Raw genomic sequence first — 16,254 nt, 5'->3', positions numbered from 1 at the left:
CATGCTTTCTAATGTTATATTTAAACATATACCACAAAAAAAGGAGACACCGAGAAAGGATGGCAAAAAACAATGTAATATGAAATACAGGGCTGAGGTGGAGGAATAACCTCTACTTTTGTGCATTCTGTTTCCTTTTACATACAATCAGCCCTTGGACATTGTCTATGTTAACAGGATAGATGTGCATTCTTAGATATGTATATTTAAGAATATGTATATGTGTACACAGATACAAAAATATATATATCGCTAAAGATGAATCAATACGTCATACTGACCTTAGGGGGTTTAAACGGATAGTCTGGTGAAAAGGTAATGTCAAGAAAGAACACCCCTCCTTCATAGACAGATCCTGGGGGTCCCAATATTGTTGACCTCCATTCATAAATGTTGTCTCCTTTGGGTCCAGCACTGAAATAAGACATACAAATGAAATGTGCTTAGAGATTATATAAACGCTTGGAATTTAAAATATCTATTTATGGTAACAATAAATTGAGCATTTTCATAAAAACACAACAAAGTTAATAGGTTCATTTTCTATGATGATTCATTTGTCAATATCATCAGTATTCTATGTATGAAGTATATTGGTATCCTATATAATAAAGAGCTAATATGCTAATTAGACCAGACGGCAGAATGACCTTCCAGAACAACCACTGGGTGGGGGGCGGGGCCACAAGGAGCTGGGGCCGCCACCCTTTGCAGGGCTATGGGGGGGGGGGCGGAGAAGGGGGCTGGGGGGCTCTGCAATCGATCACCCCGAAGAGGGTGGCGGCAGCTGGGGCTGTGAGGGCTGAGCCCCTTGCATGAATTTCGTGCTTCGGGCCTCTAGTTACTTAATAAAACAGAACAAAGAAGATTCTCTTTTGTTATTCACAACCCTAAATCTATGGAAGAAAAGATTCAAGGACCAAAGACACAGATGGGAACACAAACAATTAATAAAGTATGTAATTATTTATGAAGTCCTGAAAAGAATAATATGGTCATAGGGCCAAAAAGATGAAATTTCAAAGCTAAAAGGGCGGCTAGAGAGAGAGAGAAAAAATACGGCTATCATCATTTGTTAACAACTTAGAAAACAAATGAGGTTCTTGGAGATCAATAAATGTTCATCATCCATGAAACTTAGCTCAAATATCATATCTCATCTGATTCTCCATTTCTCTCTCTGCACCCAAAGACTCTATCCATATCCATCCATCCCCACACATCACCACTAGAGTGGTCTATAGAAGGTAAGATGTATCATTTCATTTTATAACTGTGTTTTGTAACTTTACTTTTTCTGTTTCTCACTAGAATAGTTGTTCCTTGAGAAATAAATTTTGCCTTGTCCTCAGTGCCTACTAAGTAAATGTCGGTTGGATGATGATGGACTAACAGCAAAGCAAGTGAAGCCACATGGCTGCAAGCAACAAATATATGTCCCTGGGTCTCAGAGAAACTCACTGAGGGAGATAAGGCCCACATGAGTCAATTGAACTGTATTAATTTTCTCAGGTGAACAGAAGGGCAAAAATAACTTAGCTTTCCAGTGTTCTTTTTGCCATATCAAGCCAATACCAACATCTAACAGCGAGAAATTATCCTCAAATCCTGTAGCAAAGTGGGCAACCCTGTTAAGGTGTTTGGGAAAGATTTATTGTCAACAGAGATTTAGCTTCTATTTTGAAATTAGTTTATATCCACAAAAATTGTATTGTTGAGCAATATATCAAAAAAGCATGCATCTTAACCAAGTCCGAGTTATTCTGGGAATGCAAGGCTAGTTTAATAACAGAAAATTATTAATGTAATTTATCTTATTAACAGATTAAGTAGAAAAAAACCTCATAATTTCAACAGATGCAGAAAAAGTACCCAACAGGCTTTAATAATAGCCCTTCATGATAAAAACTCATAGCAAAATTGGAATAGAAAGAAACTTCTTTAACCTAACCCAATAAAGGGCATCTATAAAAACCTTACAGCAACTAATATATTCTATGGTAAAATATTAAAAGCACACCTTTTAAAATTGAGGAACAAGACAAGGATGTCCACTACATCCAATTCGAATCATTACTGTACTAGAGATCATACTCATCAAGGCAAGGGAAAAAAGGTATATGGATTGAGGTGGAAGAAATAAAACTTAACACTTGCAGTATTTATGAACACAGAAAAAAAATCCCCAAACCTCTAGATAATTTATCAAACTTAATAAAAGAATATAGCAAAATAGCTAAATATAAGATCAATATGCAAAAATCAACTGCCTTTTAATACTCCAACAAAATTAGAAAATGTATTTAAAATATCTTTTATGGTAGTATTAAAAATATAGGGAACCTAGAAATAATTTTCATAAAAATATGATTATTATGAAGATTATAATACTTACTGAAATACATTCAAGAGAATTAAATACAGAGAGCTATAAACTTTTTGGTTAGGGTGACCCAATGCTATCTAATAAAAGAGAAACATGGTAATTGGCATATGACCACTACCCTTCCCATTGGCTAATCAGGGCGATATGCAAATTAACTGCCAGTCAAGATGGCGGCCGGCAGCCAGGCAACTTAAACTGAACATGAGGCTTCCTTGTTTCAGTGACGGAGGACTGCAACATTCCCCGCCTGCCTTGCTGGCCTCTGAGCTTGCAGTTTAAGAAACATTGTAACAAATATAGAAGCTAAACAAAACCCCAGAAACCAGCTTTCAGCGAGCCGGGATCTCAGAGCTGGAGTGGATACAGAGTTTCGATTATAGAACCGAAACAAACCAGATACCTACTTTCAGCAGCTGAGGCCTCAGAGCTGGAGCCAAGCCTCAGAGCTAAAGCTGGCCCAGAATAAAAAAAAAAAAGAAAGAAAAAAAGGAGCATTTGGGAGCTTCAGTCCCAGCCTGAAAACAGCCCTCAGCCCCTCACCCAGACTGGCCAGGCACCCCAGTGGGGACCCCCACCCTGAAGGGTGTGTGACCAGCTACAAACAGCCATCATCCCCTCATCCAGGCTGGCCAGGCACCCCAGTGGGGACCCCCACCCTGATCCAGGACACCCTTCAGGGCAAACCAGCCGGCCCCCACCCGTGCACCAGGCCTCTATCCTATATAGTAAAAGGGTAATATGCCTCCCGGCACCAGGATCAGCGTGACAGGGGGCAGCGCCCAAACCCCCTGATCGCCCTGCGGCTGTGTGTGTGACAGGGTGCGGGGCCACAACCTCCCTATCGGCCCTGCTCTGTTCGTGACAGGGGAAGGTGCCCCAACCCCCTGATCGGCCCTGCTGTGTTCCTGATAGGGGGGAGCTCCCCAACCCCCTGATCACCCTGCGGCGCCCCAACCCCCCCACCCCATGGGCCCTGCTCTGTGTGTGATGGGGTACAGCCATAACCTCCCATCAGCCCTGCCCTGAGTGTGAGAGTGGCGGCGCCCCAACCCCCTGATCGGCCCTGCTCTGTGGGTGATAGAGGGCGGCGCCCCAACCCCCTGATCCGCCCTGCTCTGTGTGTGACAGGGGGCGGTGCGCCAACTCCCCTATCGGCCCTACTCTGTGAGTGACAGGGGGGAGCTCCCCAACCCCCTGATTGACCCTGCTCTGTGGGTGACAGGGGGGAGCTCCCCAACCCCTGATTGACCCTGCTCTGTGCGTGACAGAGCGTGGCGCCGCAACCTCCCCATCGACCCTGCCTTGAGTGTGACAGGGAGCGGTGCCCCAACCCCCCAATCGGCCCTACCCTGAGCGTTACTGAGGGTGGCATCCCAACCTCCCAATCTGCCCTGCTCTGTGCATGACAGGGGGCAGCGCCCCAACTACCCAATCAGCCCTGCTCTGAGCCCGACCAGGGGCTGCACCTAGGGATTGGGCCTGCCCTCTGCCACCCGGGAACAGGCCTAAGCCAGCAGGTCGTTATCTCCCGAGGGGTCCCAGACTGCGAGAGGGCACAGGCCTGGCTGAGGGACCCCCCCCCCCCCCCACCGAGGGTACAAATTTTTGTGCACCGGGCCTCTAGTATATTATAAATGTTAATTTCCTCCAACTTGACCCAATACAATTCTAATAAAAAAGTCCAACAATTTAAAAACAAAATTAAACTTAACAAGCTGATCCTAAAACCTGTTTGGAAGCTCAAATAAAAGCTCCTCAAACTTGTCCATGCACACATGGAAATCGGGTATGTGTCAGAACTAATGGAGCTAGGAAAACAGTTTTGTTTTATTTTGAAAACAGAGAAATTGGTTTTCTACCTCAAAAAATATACAAACTTCAGTTGCAGACAGATTAAGTACTTAAATGCAAAAGTCAAAAGTTTTAGAGTTTGACTAAAGAGACTAATGAGACAAGCCCACACACTGAGACAAGAGATTTGGATTATATAAAATTGACCAAATTCTAGTGTTCAGAAAACATAAAATCCTATGAATCAATAAGTCTAATAATCCATTAGAAAAGATATAAATAGGCATTTTCAAAATGAAGAAATATGAATGACTAATCCTATATAATAAAAATGTAATATGCTAAGTGTCCACTCGACCAGTTGCTATGACATGCACTGACCACCAAGGGGTGTAGATGCTCTTACTGGTAGGTTAGCTTGCTGCTGGAGTCCGTCTGGTCAGGACTAGGCGAGAGGGCTGGACATGCCCTGGAGCCCTCCCACGGTCCCTCCCCCGCCGGCCAGTCAACCTCCATCTGCCCCGATCGGGACTGGGCAAGACGGCCCCGATTGCCAGCTGGGCCGAGGGACCCCACCCATGCATGAATTCGTATACCAGGCCTCTAGTACTCATTTAAAAATGCTCAATCTCATTAAAATCAGAAAAATGAAACAAAAATACAATTTGATGTGATTTTAAACACATATAGGCAAAAATTAATGCCTAACAAAAAACCAAGTGTTGACGAGGATGTTGAAAAACAAGAACTCCTATACACTGCTGATGAGTGTGTTCAATCAATTTGGATAAAAATGTGGACCTACCTACTTAAGTTGAATATACAGGGTGTTCCAAAAAATGTACATACTTTTTTCTGATAGCTCCATTGATGTTTCTTTCTTTTCAGATTTAACCCATTAGAATTAATAATTATTCAAAGTATGTATACATTTTGGGGGACACCCTGGATATACTCATATGTTACAACATAGTAATTGCATTCCTAAGTACATAGCCCAGAGTAATTTTTATATATGTGTAACAGAAGACATGTACAAGAATATTCATGGCAGTGCTATTTGTAAATATAAACACTGGAAACAACACAAATGTCCTTTGATAGAAAAATGTTTAAATTCACTGAAAGGAATACTACACAAGCAGTGACAATACATAAACTAAATGGATGAATCTTAAAAATATATTGAATAAAAAATCACATCTAAAAGGAATAATTATACTATTTCTATAAATTTTAAAAGCAAGCAAACAAGAAAATATACTGTTGAGGGACACATACATATGTATTAAGGCAAGAAAATAAATGAGCACAAAGTTCAAAAGAATAGTTTCCTGGGTGGAATCAGACGGTGGAGGAATAGTACATAGGAGCTTCAGCGGTTCTAGTAATATTCTACTTTTCAGTATAACTGGCAAATTCACTAGTTATGTTTTATGACTAGGTTTCATAACTTACACATTAGATACGTTCTTATATATGTATCAAAGTTTCATACTGGGAAAAAGTATGCCAAAAAAATCTACTAAAATACTGTGTGAGAACAGCAGCTAAGCTGCAGCATATTTATACGGTGATCCTATTGTTTAAAATAGATACATAAAACAATTCTTTTATATAGTACAGAGATACATATCTATGCCAAATCTTTTAAGAAATGAACTGGAAAGTCCATGATAGTGGCTGTGCAAGGAACAGGAGAGAGTGGAGTGGTGTAATCGAAGAAATAGACCTGGAGATGGGGAATGAAAGAGAGTTCAATTTTATCTCTCGTGTTTGATTTCTCTTATTTAAAAAAGACGAAAAAAATCACAGCCGAATTTGTCGCAGAGTGTTGAAATATGTTGAGAAGCAGTGGTGCAATGGACCAAAATACAGCATTCTCACCCCATCTTCCCCTTTACCTACCTCTTCTGAAGCTGGCAATGAAGTACAGACATAATATATTCAGATCAGATGACAATTAAGCTTTGGCAACCACGGCGCCCTGTTGCCAGACAAGCTCACTCACTCAGATGAATAATAAACATGGTTACACTCTGAGCTATAATTAGACCCAACATGAATAGGTAGGTTTATCAGAAGGAAGAGCTTAAAAGTAGAGTAAATTATAGGTTTGCACATACATTACTCCAAGGTAGATGAAGAAAGTTAGTTTGAAGAGTATACACATGATAGTACACAGCTCTGAAATAATGTGCAAAGACACATTTCCCTAAAACAAAGATATAATTTATATTAGTTAGTTATATAATTTAGGCTAAATAAAGAGTCACCAAATAGTGCCACCAAGGAAGAGACTCAGAAGAAGGCTGGAGATACCTCACAAAAAGTGAGTAGTGCTTGTAGATAACTTACATTCAATTTTTGCCTAATCTAAGTTTTATTTGGCTCTCAATTAGAACTCCAAATTTTATTGGCTCTTTGAAGTCAGTCAGTTGTCTATGCAGTTAACAGTGGGTTAAATAACACAATATTATTACTCTAAGTTGGTTTATGTGGCCAAAATATATCTCTTTAAGAAAATACTTTCTGGCCTCCTCTATCATCTTAGAAATGGCATATCCATACCACTTGGAATCCCAAAGCTTATTGCAGTGCTTCTTGAACTAATCTCTCTTCGTCTTAGTTCACTCATTTGTAAAATGGGGCAATTATGGGAGCAACTGTAAAGTTTTAGTAGAACTGTACTCACAGAGCTTGAATAATGGGTTCTATAAGGGCCCAATTAGTAAGCCTCCAAATGTTCACTGCTTTTGTGTTTGTTGTCATGCCTTGTGGATAATATAAGTTCACCAACTTATATATTCAAAAAATTAATTACCTGGTGATTTTATAAGAAGGGTTTCAAGATCCCAGGGCTTGAAAAAAGCTACCAAGACTGTATATAAATCATCATTATCTTCACTATCACCATCACCATCATAACCCTAAAAGCTAATGTTATTTAGATCCAGCAGAACTTTGGAACCTATCAGAATTCATGCTCCTCCCAAGAAGTCCAATTTTTCAGACTACAATGTTTATTTAATATCAAGATTTTTCAGGTATGAGGTTACTTAGCAATGTTTTACCATTTACAGTATTCTTAATGATTGATACTCTTTTTTTTCAGATTTTATTTTTTAAAGAAGAAAAAAACACACAACAGTTAAATTTCAAAATAAAATGCAATTAGATGAATTTGTTAAAATGCAAATATCAGTTAGCAAACTACAAATTGTTTAAATGCCCAAAGTTGGTGCTTGGAGAAATTCTGTTAGAGAATCAACTTTATAAATTGTGTCTAGCTTTCCATGCTGCGGCCTACAGTGGATGAGCCTTATGCATAAAATATTTATAAATTTATAATAAAACTAGAGGCCTGGTGCACGAAATTCATGCACAGGTAGGGTCCCTAGGCCTGGCCAGGGATCAGGGCCAATCTGTGGGGCGACCAGCAGGGCAATCGGGGCCCCTGCTCACACCTGCCTTGGCCTGGCGCCACCCCTTCACCTGCTCCACCATCCTGCCGCGGTCCCACTCTTGTCGGGGCCCATCGGGGCCGGCAGCACCTCCACTGCCGCCTGCTACCAGTGCCGCATCACCAGCACCCGCCATGTTCCGCACTGCCCCCTGGTGGTCAGCGCACGTCTAACTCCCAGCTGGTCGAACTCCTGCCCGTGGGGACAATTTGCATATTAGCCTTTTACTATATAGGATTGCGGAAAAGGACTAAGCTCTCACTGTCTTTATTTAAGATTATTTAAAATGCTTTAAATATATCTGAATATCTTAACTGCGCTGTGTCTGCTGCCTTTTCATTTAACACTGACTGAGACAGGTAAAGGGGAGGATGCAGGGGCAGTGTTGGGGTCTTGGCTTCACAGGACAAGGAACTTGCCTTTGTAGAGCATCTCCAATGTGCCAACACTAACCTGAAATCAACAGGGACAGGATGGGTTTGAGGAGACTTCTGGGGATTTCTCAGGAGCTCTAGCAATAATTCCTGCTTATGTGTCAGACTTCATGTAGCAGAATTCATCACTTCTAGTGGGAAGGCACTTTGTTCCCACAAGTGATATGCTGCACCTTTGTCCAAAGTCCCTCTGGAAGTAAACAGCTGCAGGAATACTGAGCTTCTGGATTACAACACAATGATGTATGTGTTTCTCTAGTGTCAGACTGGAAGGAAAGGGTAGTTCACATCCCTTACAAGAAAATATGCAGGCAAGGTCCAGATCAGTTACAGATAAGGATAGTAGGAAAGGCAGTTAAAGAGGGGAAATGCCACAAAACTGAATGAAATGAGAAAAAAAACACATGTGGGGGTGGGGAGATTCAAGGTGAAAAACGTTTTCAGTGTTCTCAACAGAACGAGCTAACTCTCTTTGTTGCTAAATCCAACTGTGCTTTTTTGCCTGCCTTTTACTACCATTCTCTGTAGCTCCCATCCCCATCCCTGAAAAAAACTCTCTTCCCCAGGTATCTCTTCAAGAGTCTTCCTCTAATTGGGCTACTACTCCAATTCTTTTGTCCTCATCAATGACTGCCTCCTAGGGGTTCTATCCTCAAACACCTTGTCTCCTCACCTTCATTCTAGGTATCTAACAATCCACTTTCTATAATCAATGTACCAACACCAGTGGAATGAATCTCTAACCTGGTTAGAAACTGGAGAGTCACCTTTGACTATGCTTCCCCCTTCTCTTCTCTAAATCCCCCAAAGCCTGTAGAATCTTACTCCATAATATCTCTGTAATGTTTCTACTGGAGGCATCAGCTCTCACTTAGATGATGGTACCAGTATCCTCTGTGGTGTCCCTACTTCCAATCTTTCTTTCCTCCAATCCATCCACCAAACTATAGATAGTCCAGTTCTGAAGTACCTGGTCCTTATTCTTGAAGTATTCCAAGAAAAATAATTATTTTATACTTTTTGTCAATGAGTGCTTAATAAATGGGAGGACCTATATTCTCACTCGTTCTTTCTAGATTTGAGATGTGAAGATAAAAAAATGATTTCAGTTGACTATAGTTATCTTTTACCAAATCTTAAAATCAGTATCTTTTGTTAACAGTGTTAATAACATAGCAGAGAGAGAGAGAGAGAGAGAGAGAGAGAGAGAGAGAGAGAGAGGAGATAAAAAGAAAATTTTAAACAAAACATAATTATTGCTAAATAATCTCGGTCCTTGCTCTTTCCCAGGGAAGGTAGTAGCTAGCAAGATAGTATGCTTAGTGATTAAACTAGCCTTCTGTAAGTTATTGAGGACAGAAGACTCTTAGTAAAAGTTCATAACACCTTAGGCTTCCTTGTTTCTTTCTATATTTTGTGTAAGGATGTCTCTCTCTGTGTATTTAATTTTCCCAACATGTGATATATTGCATTGAGCACGTAACTTTACAACAAAATTTTAAGAGATACAACTGTTCTAAACAGTGAGCAAGGAGAAGTAGAGAAACTGGGAAGCAGAAAGGAGGACTGCATGGGAAAATGATATTCTTCCTATTCCTTCTAACCCACATTTTTATAAGACACATTCACTTGTTAGCACAAAAATAAGTCAAGGATTCAAAAAGAAACCAATATTTTTATATATGTGGATTGTTAGAAGTAAGGTTACAATTATGAAGACTTTGGAAATCATCTAGTTCAACTTTTTCCTAACACAGATGCAAGGTTAGAACTGGACTAGAATTCCATTGAGTTGGACAACAGGCATAAAGTCAATCAGGCCCTAGCTGGTTTGGCTCAGTGGATAGAGCATGGGCCTGTAGACTGAAGGGTCCCAGGTTCGATTCCAGTCAAGGGCACATGCCCGTGTTGCAGGCTCAATCCCCAGTAGGGGGCATGCAGGAGGCATCCAATCAATGATTCTCTCTCATTATTGATGTTTCTAATTTCCCCCTTCCTCTCTGAAATCAATAAAAATATATTTAAAAAAATAAAGTCAATCAGAATTACTTACAATGCTGAATAATAGAATTTTTAATCCTTTAGTTAAAAGGATTAAATAGAAATAAGTTAACTAGAAATAAGTTAACTGAGTTATTCTCAGCCTGTCCCCTCCTTTTCAACCTATCCTCTCCTTGCAGGAAAAATGAGCCACTTTCACAGTATGGAGGGTGGGGTAGGAAAAATAAAGAAATAACTTGAAAAAATGAAAAAGCTGCCATTGAGAATCGCTTCTGTCCAAAGCCTTCATTTCAAAAGCGATAAAATTAAGGTCCGTAGAGTGAAATGCTTTGCCTAAGACCACACCTACAGAAGAAAACCTAAGCCCTCTGATCCTACGGAAAAGCCCTTATTATGTCACAATTGCTGCCAATTTAGAAGACCCAACAGGAAAAACTGTGTGGTTACCATTATGATAACTGCCCTGCTTAAGATAGGAGACCAAGACCAAGACCAAGATGTGGATTTCCTTTTACCTTTTCATCCTGGGCATGTTTCAAGGACTAGATTCAGAGGTGGCAAACAGCCATTTTTATTTCCGCTATCAAATTCTTTTTGTTTGTTTTGTTTTTCATACTAGAAATAGTGATCTTTGACTATTCTCTTAATTTCTTTAGCAAACCTACCACTTCTTGCAACACTGCTTTTGTTGTCCACCTCCCACCCCAGCTCTTACGTGTTTTCCTCTGTTTTGGGTGAGAAATAAAACGTCTCAAGGCACACAAGGCTTCTAGAATTAGCCTCTCTCTGCTGTACTCAAAGGGCAATTTGGACATGTTGGAGCAGGTGGTGTTTCCTTATTATTTAAAAATTCCCCCACACATGTGTTAGGTAGAGCTTTAATGTGCCTACTGATGTTATCTGCAGGTTAAACAAGCTTTTGACAAGAGTGCCAGCCACTGCTGCCCCTCCACAGTTTTCAGGACGCCAAACCTTTCTCAAAACGTTTCAGTTCTCAAAAAACGTTACCACTCATTGAGGACAGAATGCAAAGTGTTTTGGTAGCATTCCAAATGCAGCTTTCTTTCTAACATTTATACTATACAAAGTAAACATTCAAAGTTAGGATAGATCAGGTCTTAGGGACATTTAAGTATTCTTAGACAGGAGAGTTAAGATTTATTTATTTATATACAGAGTTAAGGCAGTTGCTTTCCCAAGTAAGCTAAATACCTCAATACACTTTTCATTGGCTGAGAACACCTTTTGTTTCTTGGATAGGAATATGGTAAACAACAATTTCTTCATACAGCTGCCTAATTTATTCCAAAAAGGTCAGCTGTGCTACCCTACAACCTGCATGTTTTTCTCTGTATCCCTGGCCCTGCTATCTGGCTCAAAGGCCCATCGTCACTGTTCTCTTCCAAGTTAGCACAGAGGAGGGAGAGGAAACAAGTCAATTGGAGGACTAATGAAGCAAACTACACACACAGATACTAAGTAAAGGTCTGTTGAAGAAGAATAATCTTTAGTATAGCATAGTGGTAAAGAAAGGGGACTATAGATCCAGAGACCCAGGGTCCAAATCCTGGCTCTGCCTTTAACTGTGTGACTTAACGCAAGTTATTTAACCTCTTGCTGTCTTGGTTCCTTCATCTCTGAAAGAGTGGCTACCTCATAGAGCCCTGTGGCCATTATATGAGTTAATGTAAGTAAAGTGCTTAAAACAGTGCCTAGTCCATTTGTTATTATCATCCGGTAAGTGAGAAGGCAGTAGGGGTGAATCAGGATCCTAAAGCTTACCTCATCCTTTAGGCCTGGTGTCAAGACAGGAAAATAGGAAGAGTTTCTCTTTAGGGCTCTAATTTCTCTTTCTCTGTACCTGCTGTTTGACATCTTGCATACTACTGTCTTGTCTCTCTTTATCTCTGTCTGAAACAGTATCAGGCCAAAATTACCATATACTCTTTAATAGTAGCTTTAAAACTTGTCCTCACACCTCCGCGATATACACACATCAATGAAAACAACTAAACATAGAGAGACACTTTCCCCGCCCCCAAGTTTAGGAGAAGAAAAGCTAAACATCAGCCTTGTAGGAGGGACGAAAGGTGCTATGTGGCTAAAACAGACACCGTAAATAATAACTCTGCACTAAAAGACATTGATTGTCAATAAGAGGTGGTGTTTAGTGGACTTAATTCAAAACTTACGTATGATTAATTACTTCAGGAGATCAGGATCTCTACAAGAGCAAAATACTGGCTATAGGTGCTGAGACTTATTTCCAGACTCATTTCCCCACCTCTGCCTCAGTGCCTATTATGTGTGGGCACTGTACTGTCATCTGGGCAAGACATAAAAACCACAACAGTTCTGATCCCCAAGGGGGAGCTTCCCCTCTGGGCAGCATGAGCAAAGGCAAGATGTATATGCTCCGTGGGATTCATAGGCAAAATGCTATGAGAGCCCTGTGAAAAGGACTTGATATTATACAAAGTTCATTAGTCATGGTATATATATCAATTTTCTATAGGAGCTGTTACTACCTTTCAGATGTCAGCCTCTGTCTTCTCCCTTTGTAAGCAAAACAAACAGATTTTTTTCCGAAGATCTGCTATTTAAGAATCACCAAATTGTAGTATCCCTTAATAATTCTTGTCAGTGTGGGCTATCTGTGAGGGATTTGGTGGTTTTTGTTTTGGGTAGTGCTGCAATAGTGGAAATAACCTGCAATACCCAGCCCCATCTTCCAGCGTGTGCTAATAGGCCCAGTCGTTGGCTGCCAAGCAGATTTAATTTACCCACTTCTCCGTTTGCATTAACCTTTGAATAATAAAGCACAGCTGAGGCTGCTGTAAGAAACAAACCGAGGAATGAATAATTAAAAACACCTTCTCAGCCTTAGAAAGACCAATCCCTAACCATTAGGGGAGCTTTAATTGTGACTGAACTAAGCGCTAAAAAGGCTAATTGTGTTCTTTATAAACCGAAACAAATGCTAAGGACATAGTGTGACTACAATATGTGTAATATATGAAAAGCAAAGCTCTGAAAGCACTCAGTAATTAGTTCAAATAAAAAAAAGTAAGAGTAGTTTGATTCTAAAGAAAAAAATACTTCTAAAGATGGGCACTTTTATTGTCTACATTCAGAAAAAACTGCTACTACTTAAAAAAGCTATTATTCGTTTGATGCAGGTGGACTGGCTGGAGTATCATTGGAAGGGATAGAAGTGATAAAGCTCAAACAAAAGGTTGAGAATAGAATATATTACAGGAAAGCCCTATCTTCTTTGACTCTATCAAGTGCCATGCCAGCGCAGCTGGGATGTTTCTCTGCTTTTGATGAATTTAATTTTCCTTTGGGAACCCAAAACCAAATGTAACTGATGTATTTGTGTGTTAAGATCACAAAATGGTCACTGATATTTTATATACTTGATAAAAGGTGGTCAGTATCTAATATCGTATTCAAATCAAAGAGTACCCTGTTTATCTGAATAGTTGGAAACAATTATCTCTATTTCTAGACCTCAAAAAAAGGGCAGGACACCCCCCTACCCCCCGCCAAAAATCAAAGAAGACAGTTCTCCTCCCCCCCTTGCTGATTTCAAATTATTTATGGTTCATTTCCCTTAAACTAGGAAGTTTTTTTATTATGCTTTATTTTGCTAAATTTAAGGCCTTTTCCTTTACTTTTGTTAAAATAAAACACATTGTCAGTACCCTTCTAATGATAACCTTTCAGTTACTGGAAAGTCAGGGAGGTGGAAATCTTTTTTCTGTACTAAGCAATTTTACTGTTTTTTAAATGGCCGCTTACTTCCTATATTTATGTTTCTTTTGGTTCTCTGAATCTTCTCTAATTTTCTGTATATCTCACTTAAAGACGATTCTCTGCACATCATAGGTAAAAGGATGACTAAAGGAGAACAGAAGTGGATTTGCTATTTTAGTAAAGACCAACTTTTAATCCAGAAGAAATCCTACTTTTTTGTTCTCACAGGTTATATTCTTAATATTTTCTTGTCTTACACCAGCACAGTCTGACTCCTCTGATTTTCAACTTAGACTCTTATTCAGATGGCAAGTGACAGATCAATGCTTTTTAACTTCTGTGACTATGATTATTCACAGGTTCCCTTTACACTGGCTTGACAATTTGGTGACCTTGTATGGCAATTAAGGGAAGTTAGCAGTAGAGAAAAAGATTTTATGTTTCAGTTGTTATGGTATTATCACATATTAGTATATTTCTCTTAGAATAAAGAGACATAAATGTGTTCTTCCTTTTACTGGAACAGTTTCAATGGGAGGAAAAATTAAAGACTTGCTAATGTGTTCGTAAACTTGGCTCACGGATTTCAAAGAGAGGTTGCATGTTACACACAGAAATCCAGCAAAAATAAAAATAAAAGTTGAGACCTGTTTCCCTCTTATAGTTAACCATGCTTAAAAAATAAACTCTTGAAAAAGCTCAAACTCATATTGTTTATTGATTAAGATTTTAAGAAATGCATTTTATTGGCCCTGGCCAGGTAGCTTGATTGGTTAGAGCATTGTCCCGATACCAAGGTTGTGGATTCAATCCCCAGTCAAGGGCACATACAAGAATCAGCCAGTGAATGCATAAATAAGTGTCTCTGTCTGTCTGTTTTCTCTCTCCTCCCCTCCCCCTCTCAAATCAATAAAAAGAAATGCATTTTTATTCAGCTTATGCTGCATATTAAAAGACATATAAATACCAAAAGGATACATTACCAAAGAACTGAAAAGAACTTCCTAAGAATGCTGCTAAAGGACTTCAATTACAAAAATGATTTCAGAGACATAAGCTCTGAGATAAGCTTACTTCCAGAGAGTAGGAAGTCAGTGCACCGGAAAACAACTATTCTATTCACTTCTGAGGTCCAAGAGAGTTTATGGATCCCAAAAGACCAGTTGTGTAACAGCTTTAGTTCCACAGTAGTAAAGAGAATAAATAAAGTGTCTTTATTAAAGCCAAAGAGAGTACCTTATTTCATTCATTAAAAGAAAATGCAGATGCTAGATCCTGGGAACATGATGGTAAAATACAGGTGGCTCCTCTCAAGGAGTTTACCATCTACTGAGGGAAACCAGGCGAGCTAAGGGAGACCTGCAATGCATATGACAAGTGCTACCTGTAATAGGGATAAGTACAGAGTGCTTATGGAAGCAGAAGAAAGGCTCCTCAACCCAGTCATGAGAAATGAGACCTGAAAGATTCGGAGAAGTTATCCAAGAGGAGGGGGAAGTGGAAGGTGGGGTGGGGAGAGAAGAAGGGCAGGCAGGGGAAGAGCACAGGCAAAGCCCAGGAGGCAATAGAGAAGAGGAAGTTTCTTTCAGAAAACTAAGCACTGTGTGATGCTGACAAGGAAGTGAGGCCAAAACAAGAAAGCACCTTTTACGCAGTGCTAAGGTGGGCTTATGGGGGCAATGGGACTGACAGGTTTCAGAGAGAGACGTGAACATGAACATATTTTCATTTTAGAGAGATCACTCTGACAAGCAGTGAGGAAGGATCTGACACTTGGGACATGAGACCAGTAATCAAGGGTTAGGAGCCTGCAGATGTGCACGCGCAGATGCCCAGCTGGGTATGCAATTCAGGTGGAAGAGCTGTGTTGTGGAGCAGATCTGTGAGACAGCACACAGTGGGTCTCTTTAGACTCTAAAGTTTAGAGCTCCACGAGAGGATCTGGTTTACAGAGAACCAGCAGTGCAAAAAGAGAGAAGTTAGGGGAGAGTTCTCATGGGAAAATCACTCACTAATACTAAGAAGTATGAGCGTAAGATGAGGAGACTGAGAAAGAGCGACCAGAGGACAGGCAATTCAGGAGGGTCTGGCCTCCCAAAAGGAAAAGAAGAGCACTTCAAGAGGAAGAAGGAGGCCACCCGTCATATATGGCAGAGTGGTGAAGAAAAATAACCTTGAGAACAGTCCATCAGTTTCAGCAAAAACCAACGTTAGTGACTGAGAAAAGCAGTTTAAGTGAAATGCTCAGCAAGGGTTGTGGGTTAAGGAATGCAAGCAAAATAGAGAGATCAAAGGAGACAATGTGCTTCTCTTTCTGGAAGTCTGGATGTGAAAGGGCAGCAAGGAAAGTGGCTGGAGGAGGAGGCAAGAGGGATGTAATACAAAGTACATGGCAGGAAGGAGGTTTAAATACAGGGAA

General features: G+C 40.2%; 1 protein-coding gene across 2 annotated transcripts in view; it reads right to left on the bottom strand.

Annotated features, from left to right (window-relative positions):
* LOC118668232 (ubiquitin-conjugating enzyme E2 E2) overlaps positions 1-16,254 on the bottom strand; it is a 247,520-nt gene that overhangs the window by 66,881 nt on the left and 164,385 nt on the right. For both annotated transcript variants that reach the window (XM_036332743.1, XM_036332745.1), the window contains exon 4: positions 282-414. In XM_036332743.1, coding sequence (XP_036188636.1) covers positions 282-414 — 133 coding nt within the window. The remainder of the gene's footprint in view (positions 1-281; positions 415-16,254) is intronic.

The sequence above is a fragment of the Myotis myotis genome, unplaced genomic scaffold (assembly GCF_014108235.1).
Source record: "Myotis myotis isolate mMyoMyo1 unplaced genomic scaffold, mMyoMyo1.p scaffold_m19_p_13, whole genome shotgun sequence".
NCBI classification, from domain to species: domain Eukaryota; kingdom Metazoa; phylum Chordata; class Mammalia; order Chiroptera; family Vespertilionidae; genus Myotis; species Myotis myotis.
The sequence above is the reverse complement of the archived record's forward strand: the minus strand, read 5'-3'. Positions and strand labels throughout refer to the sequence as shown.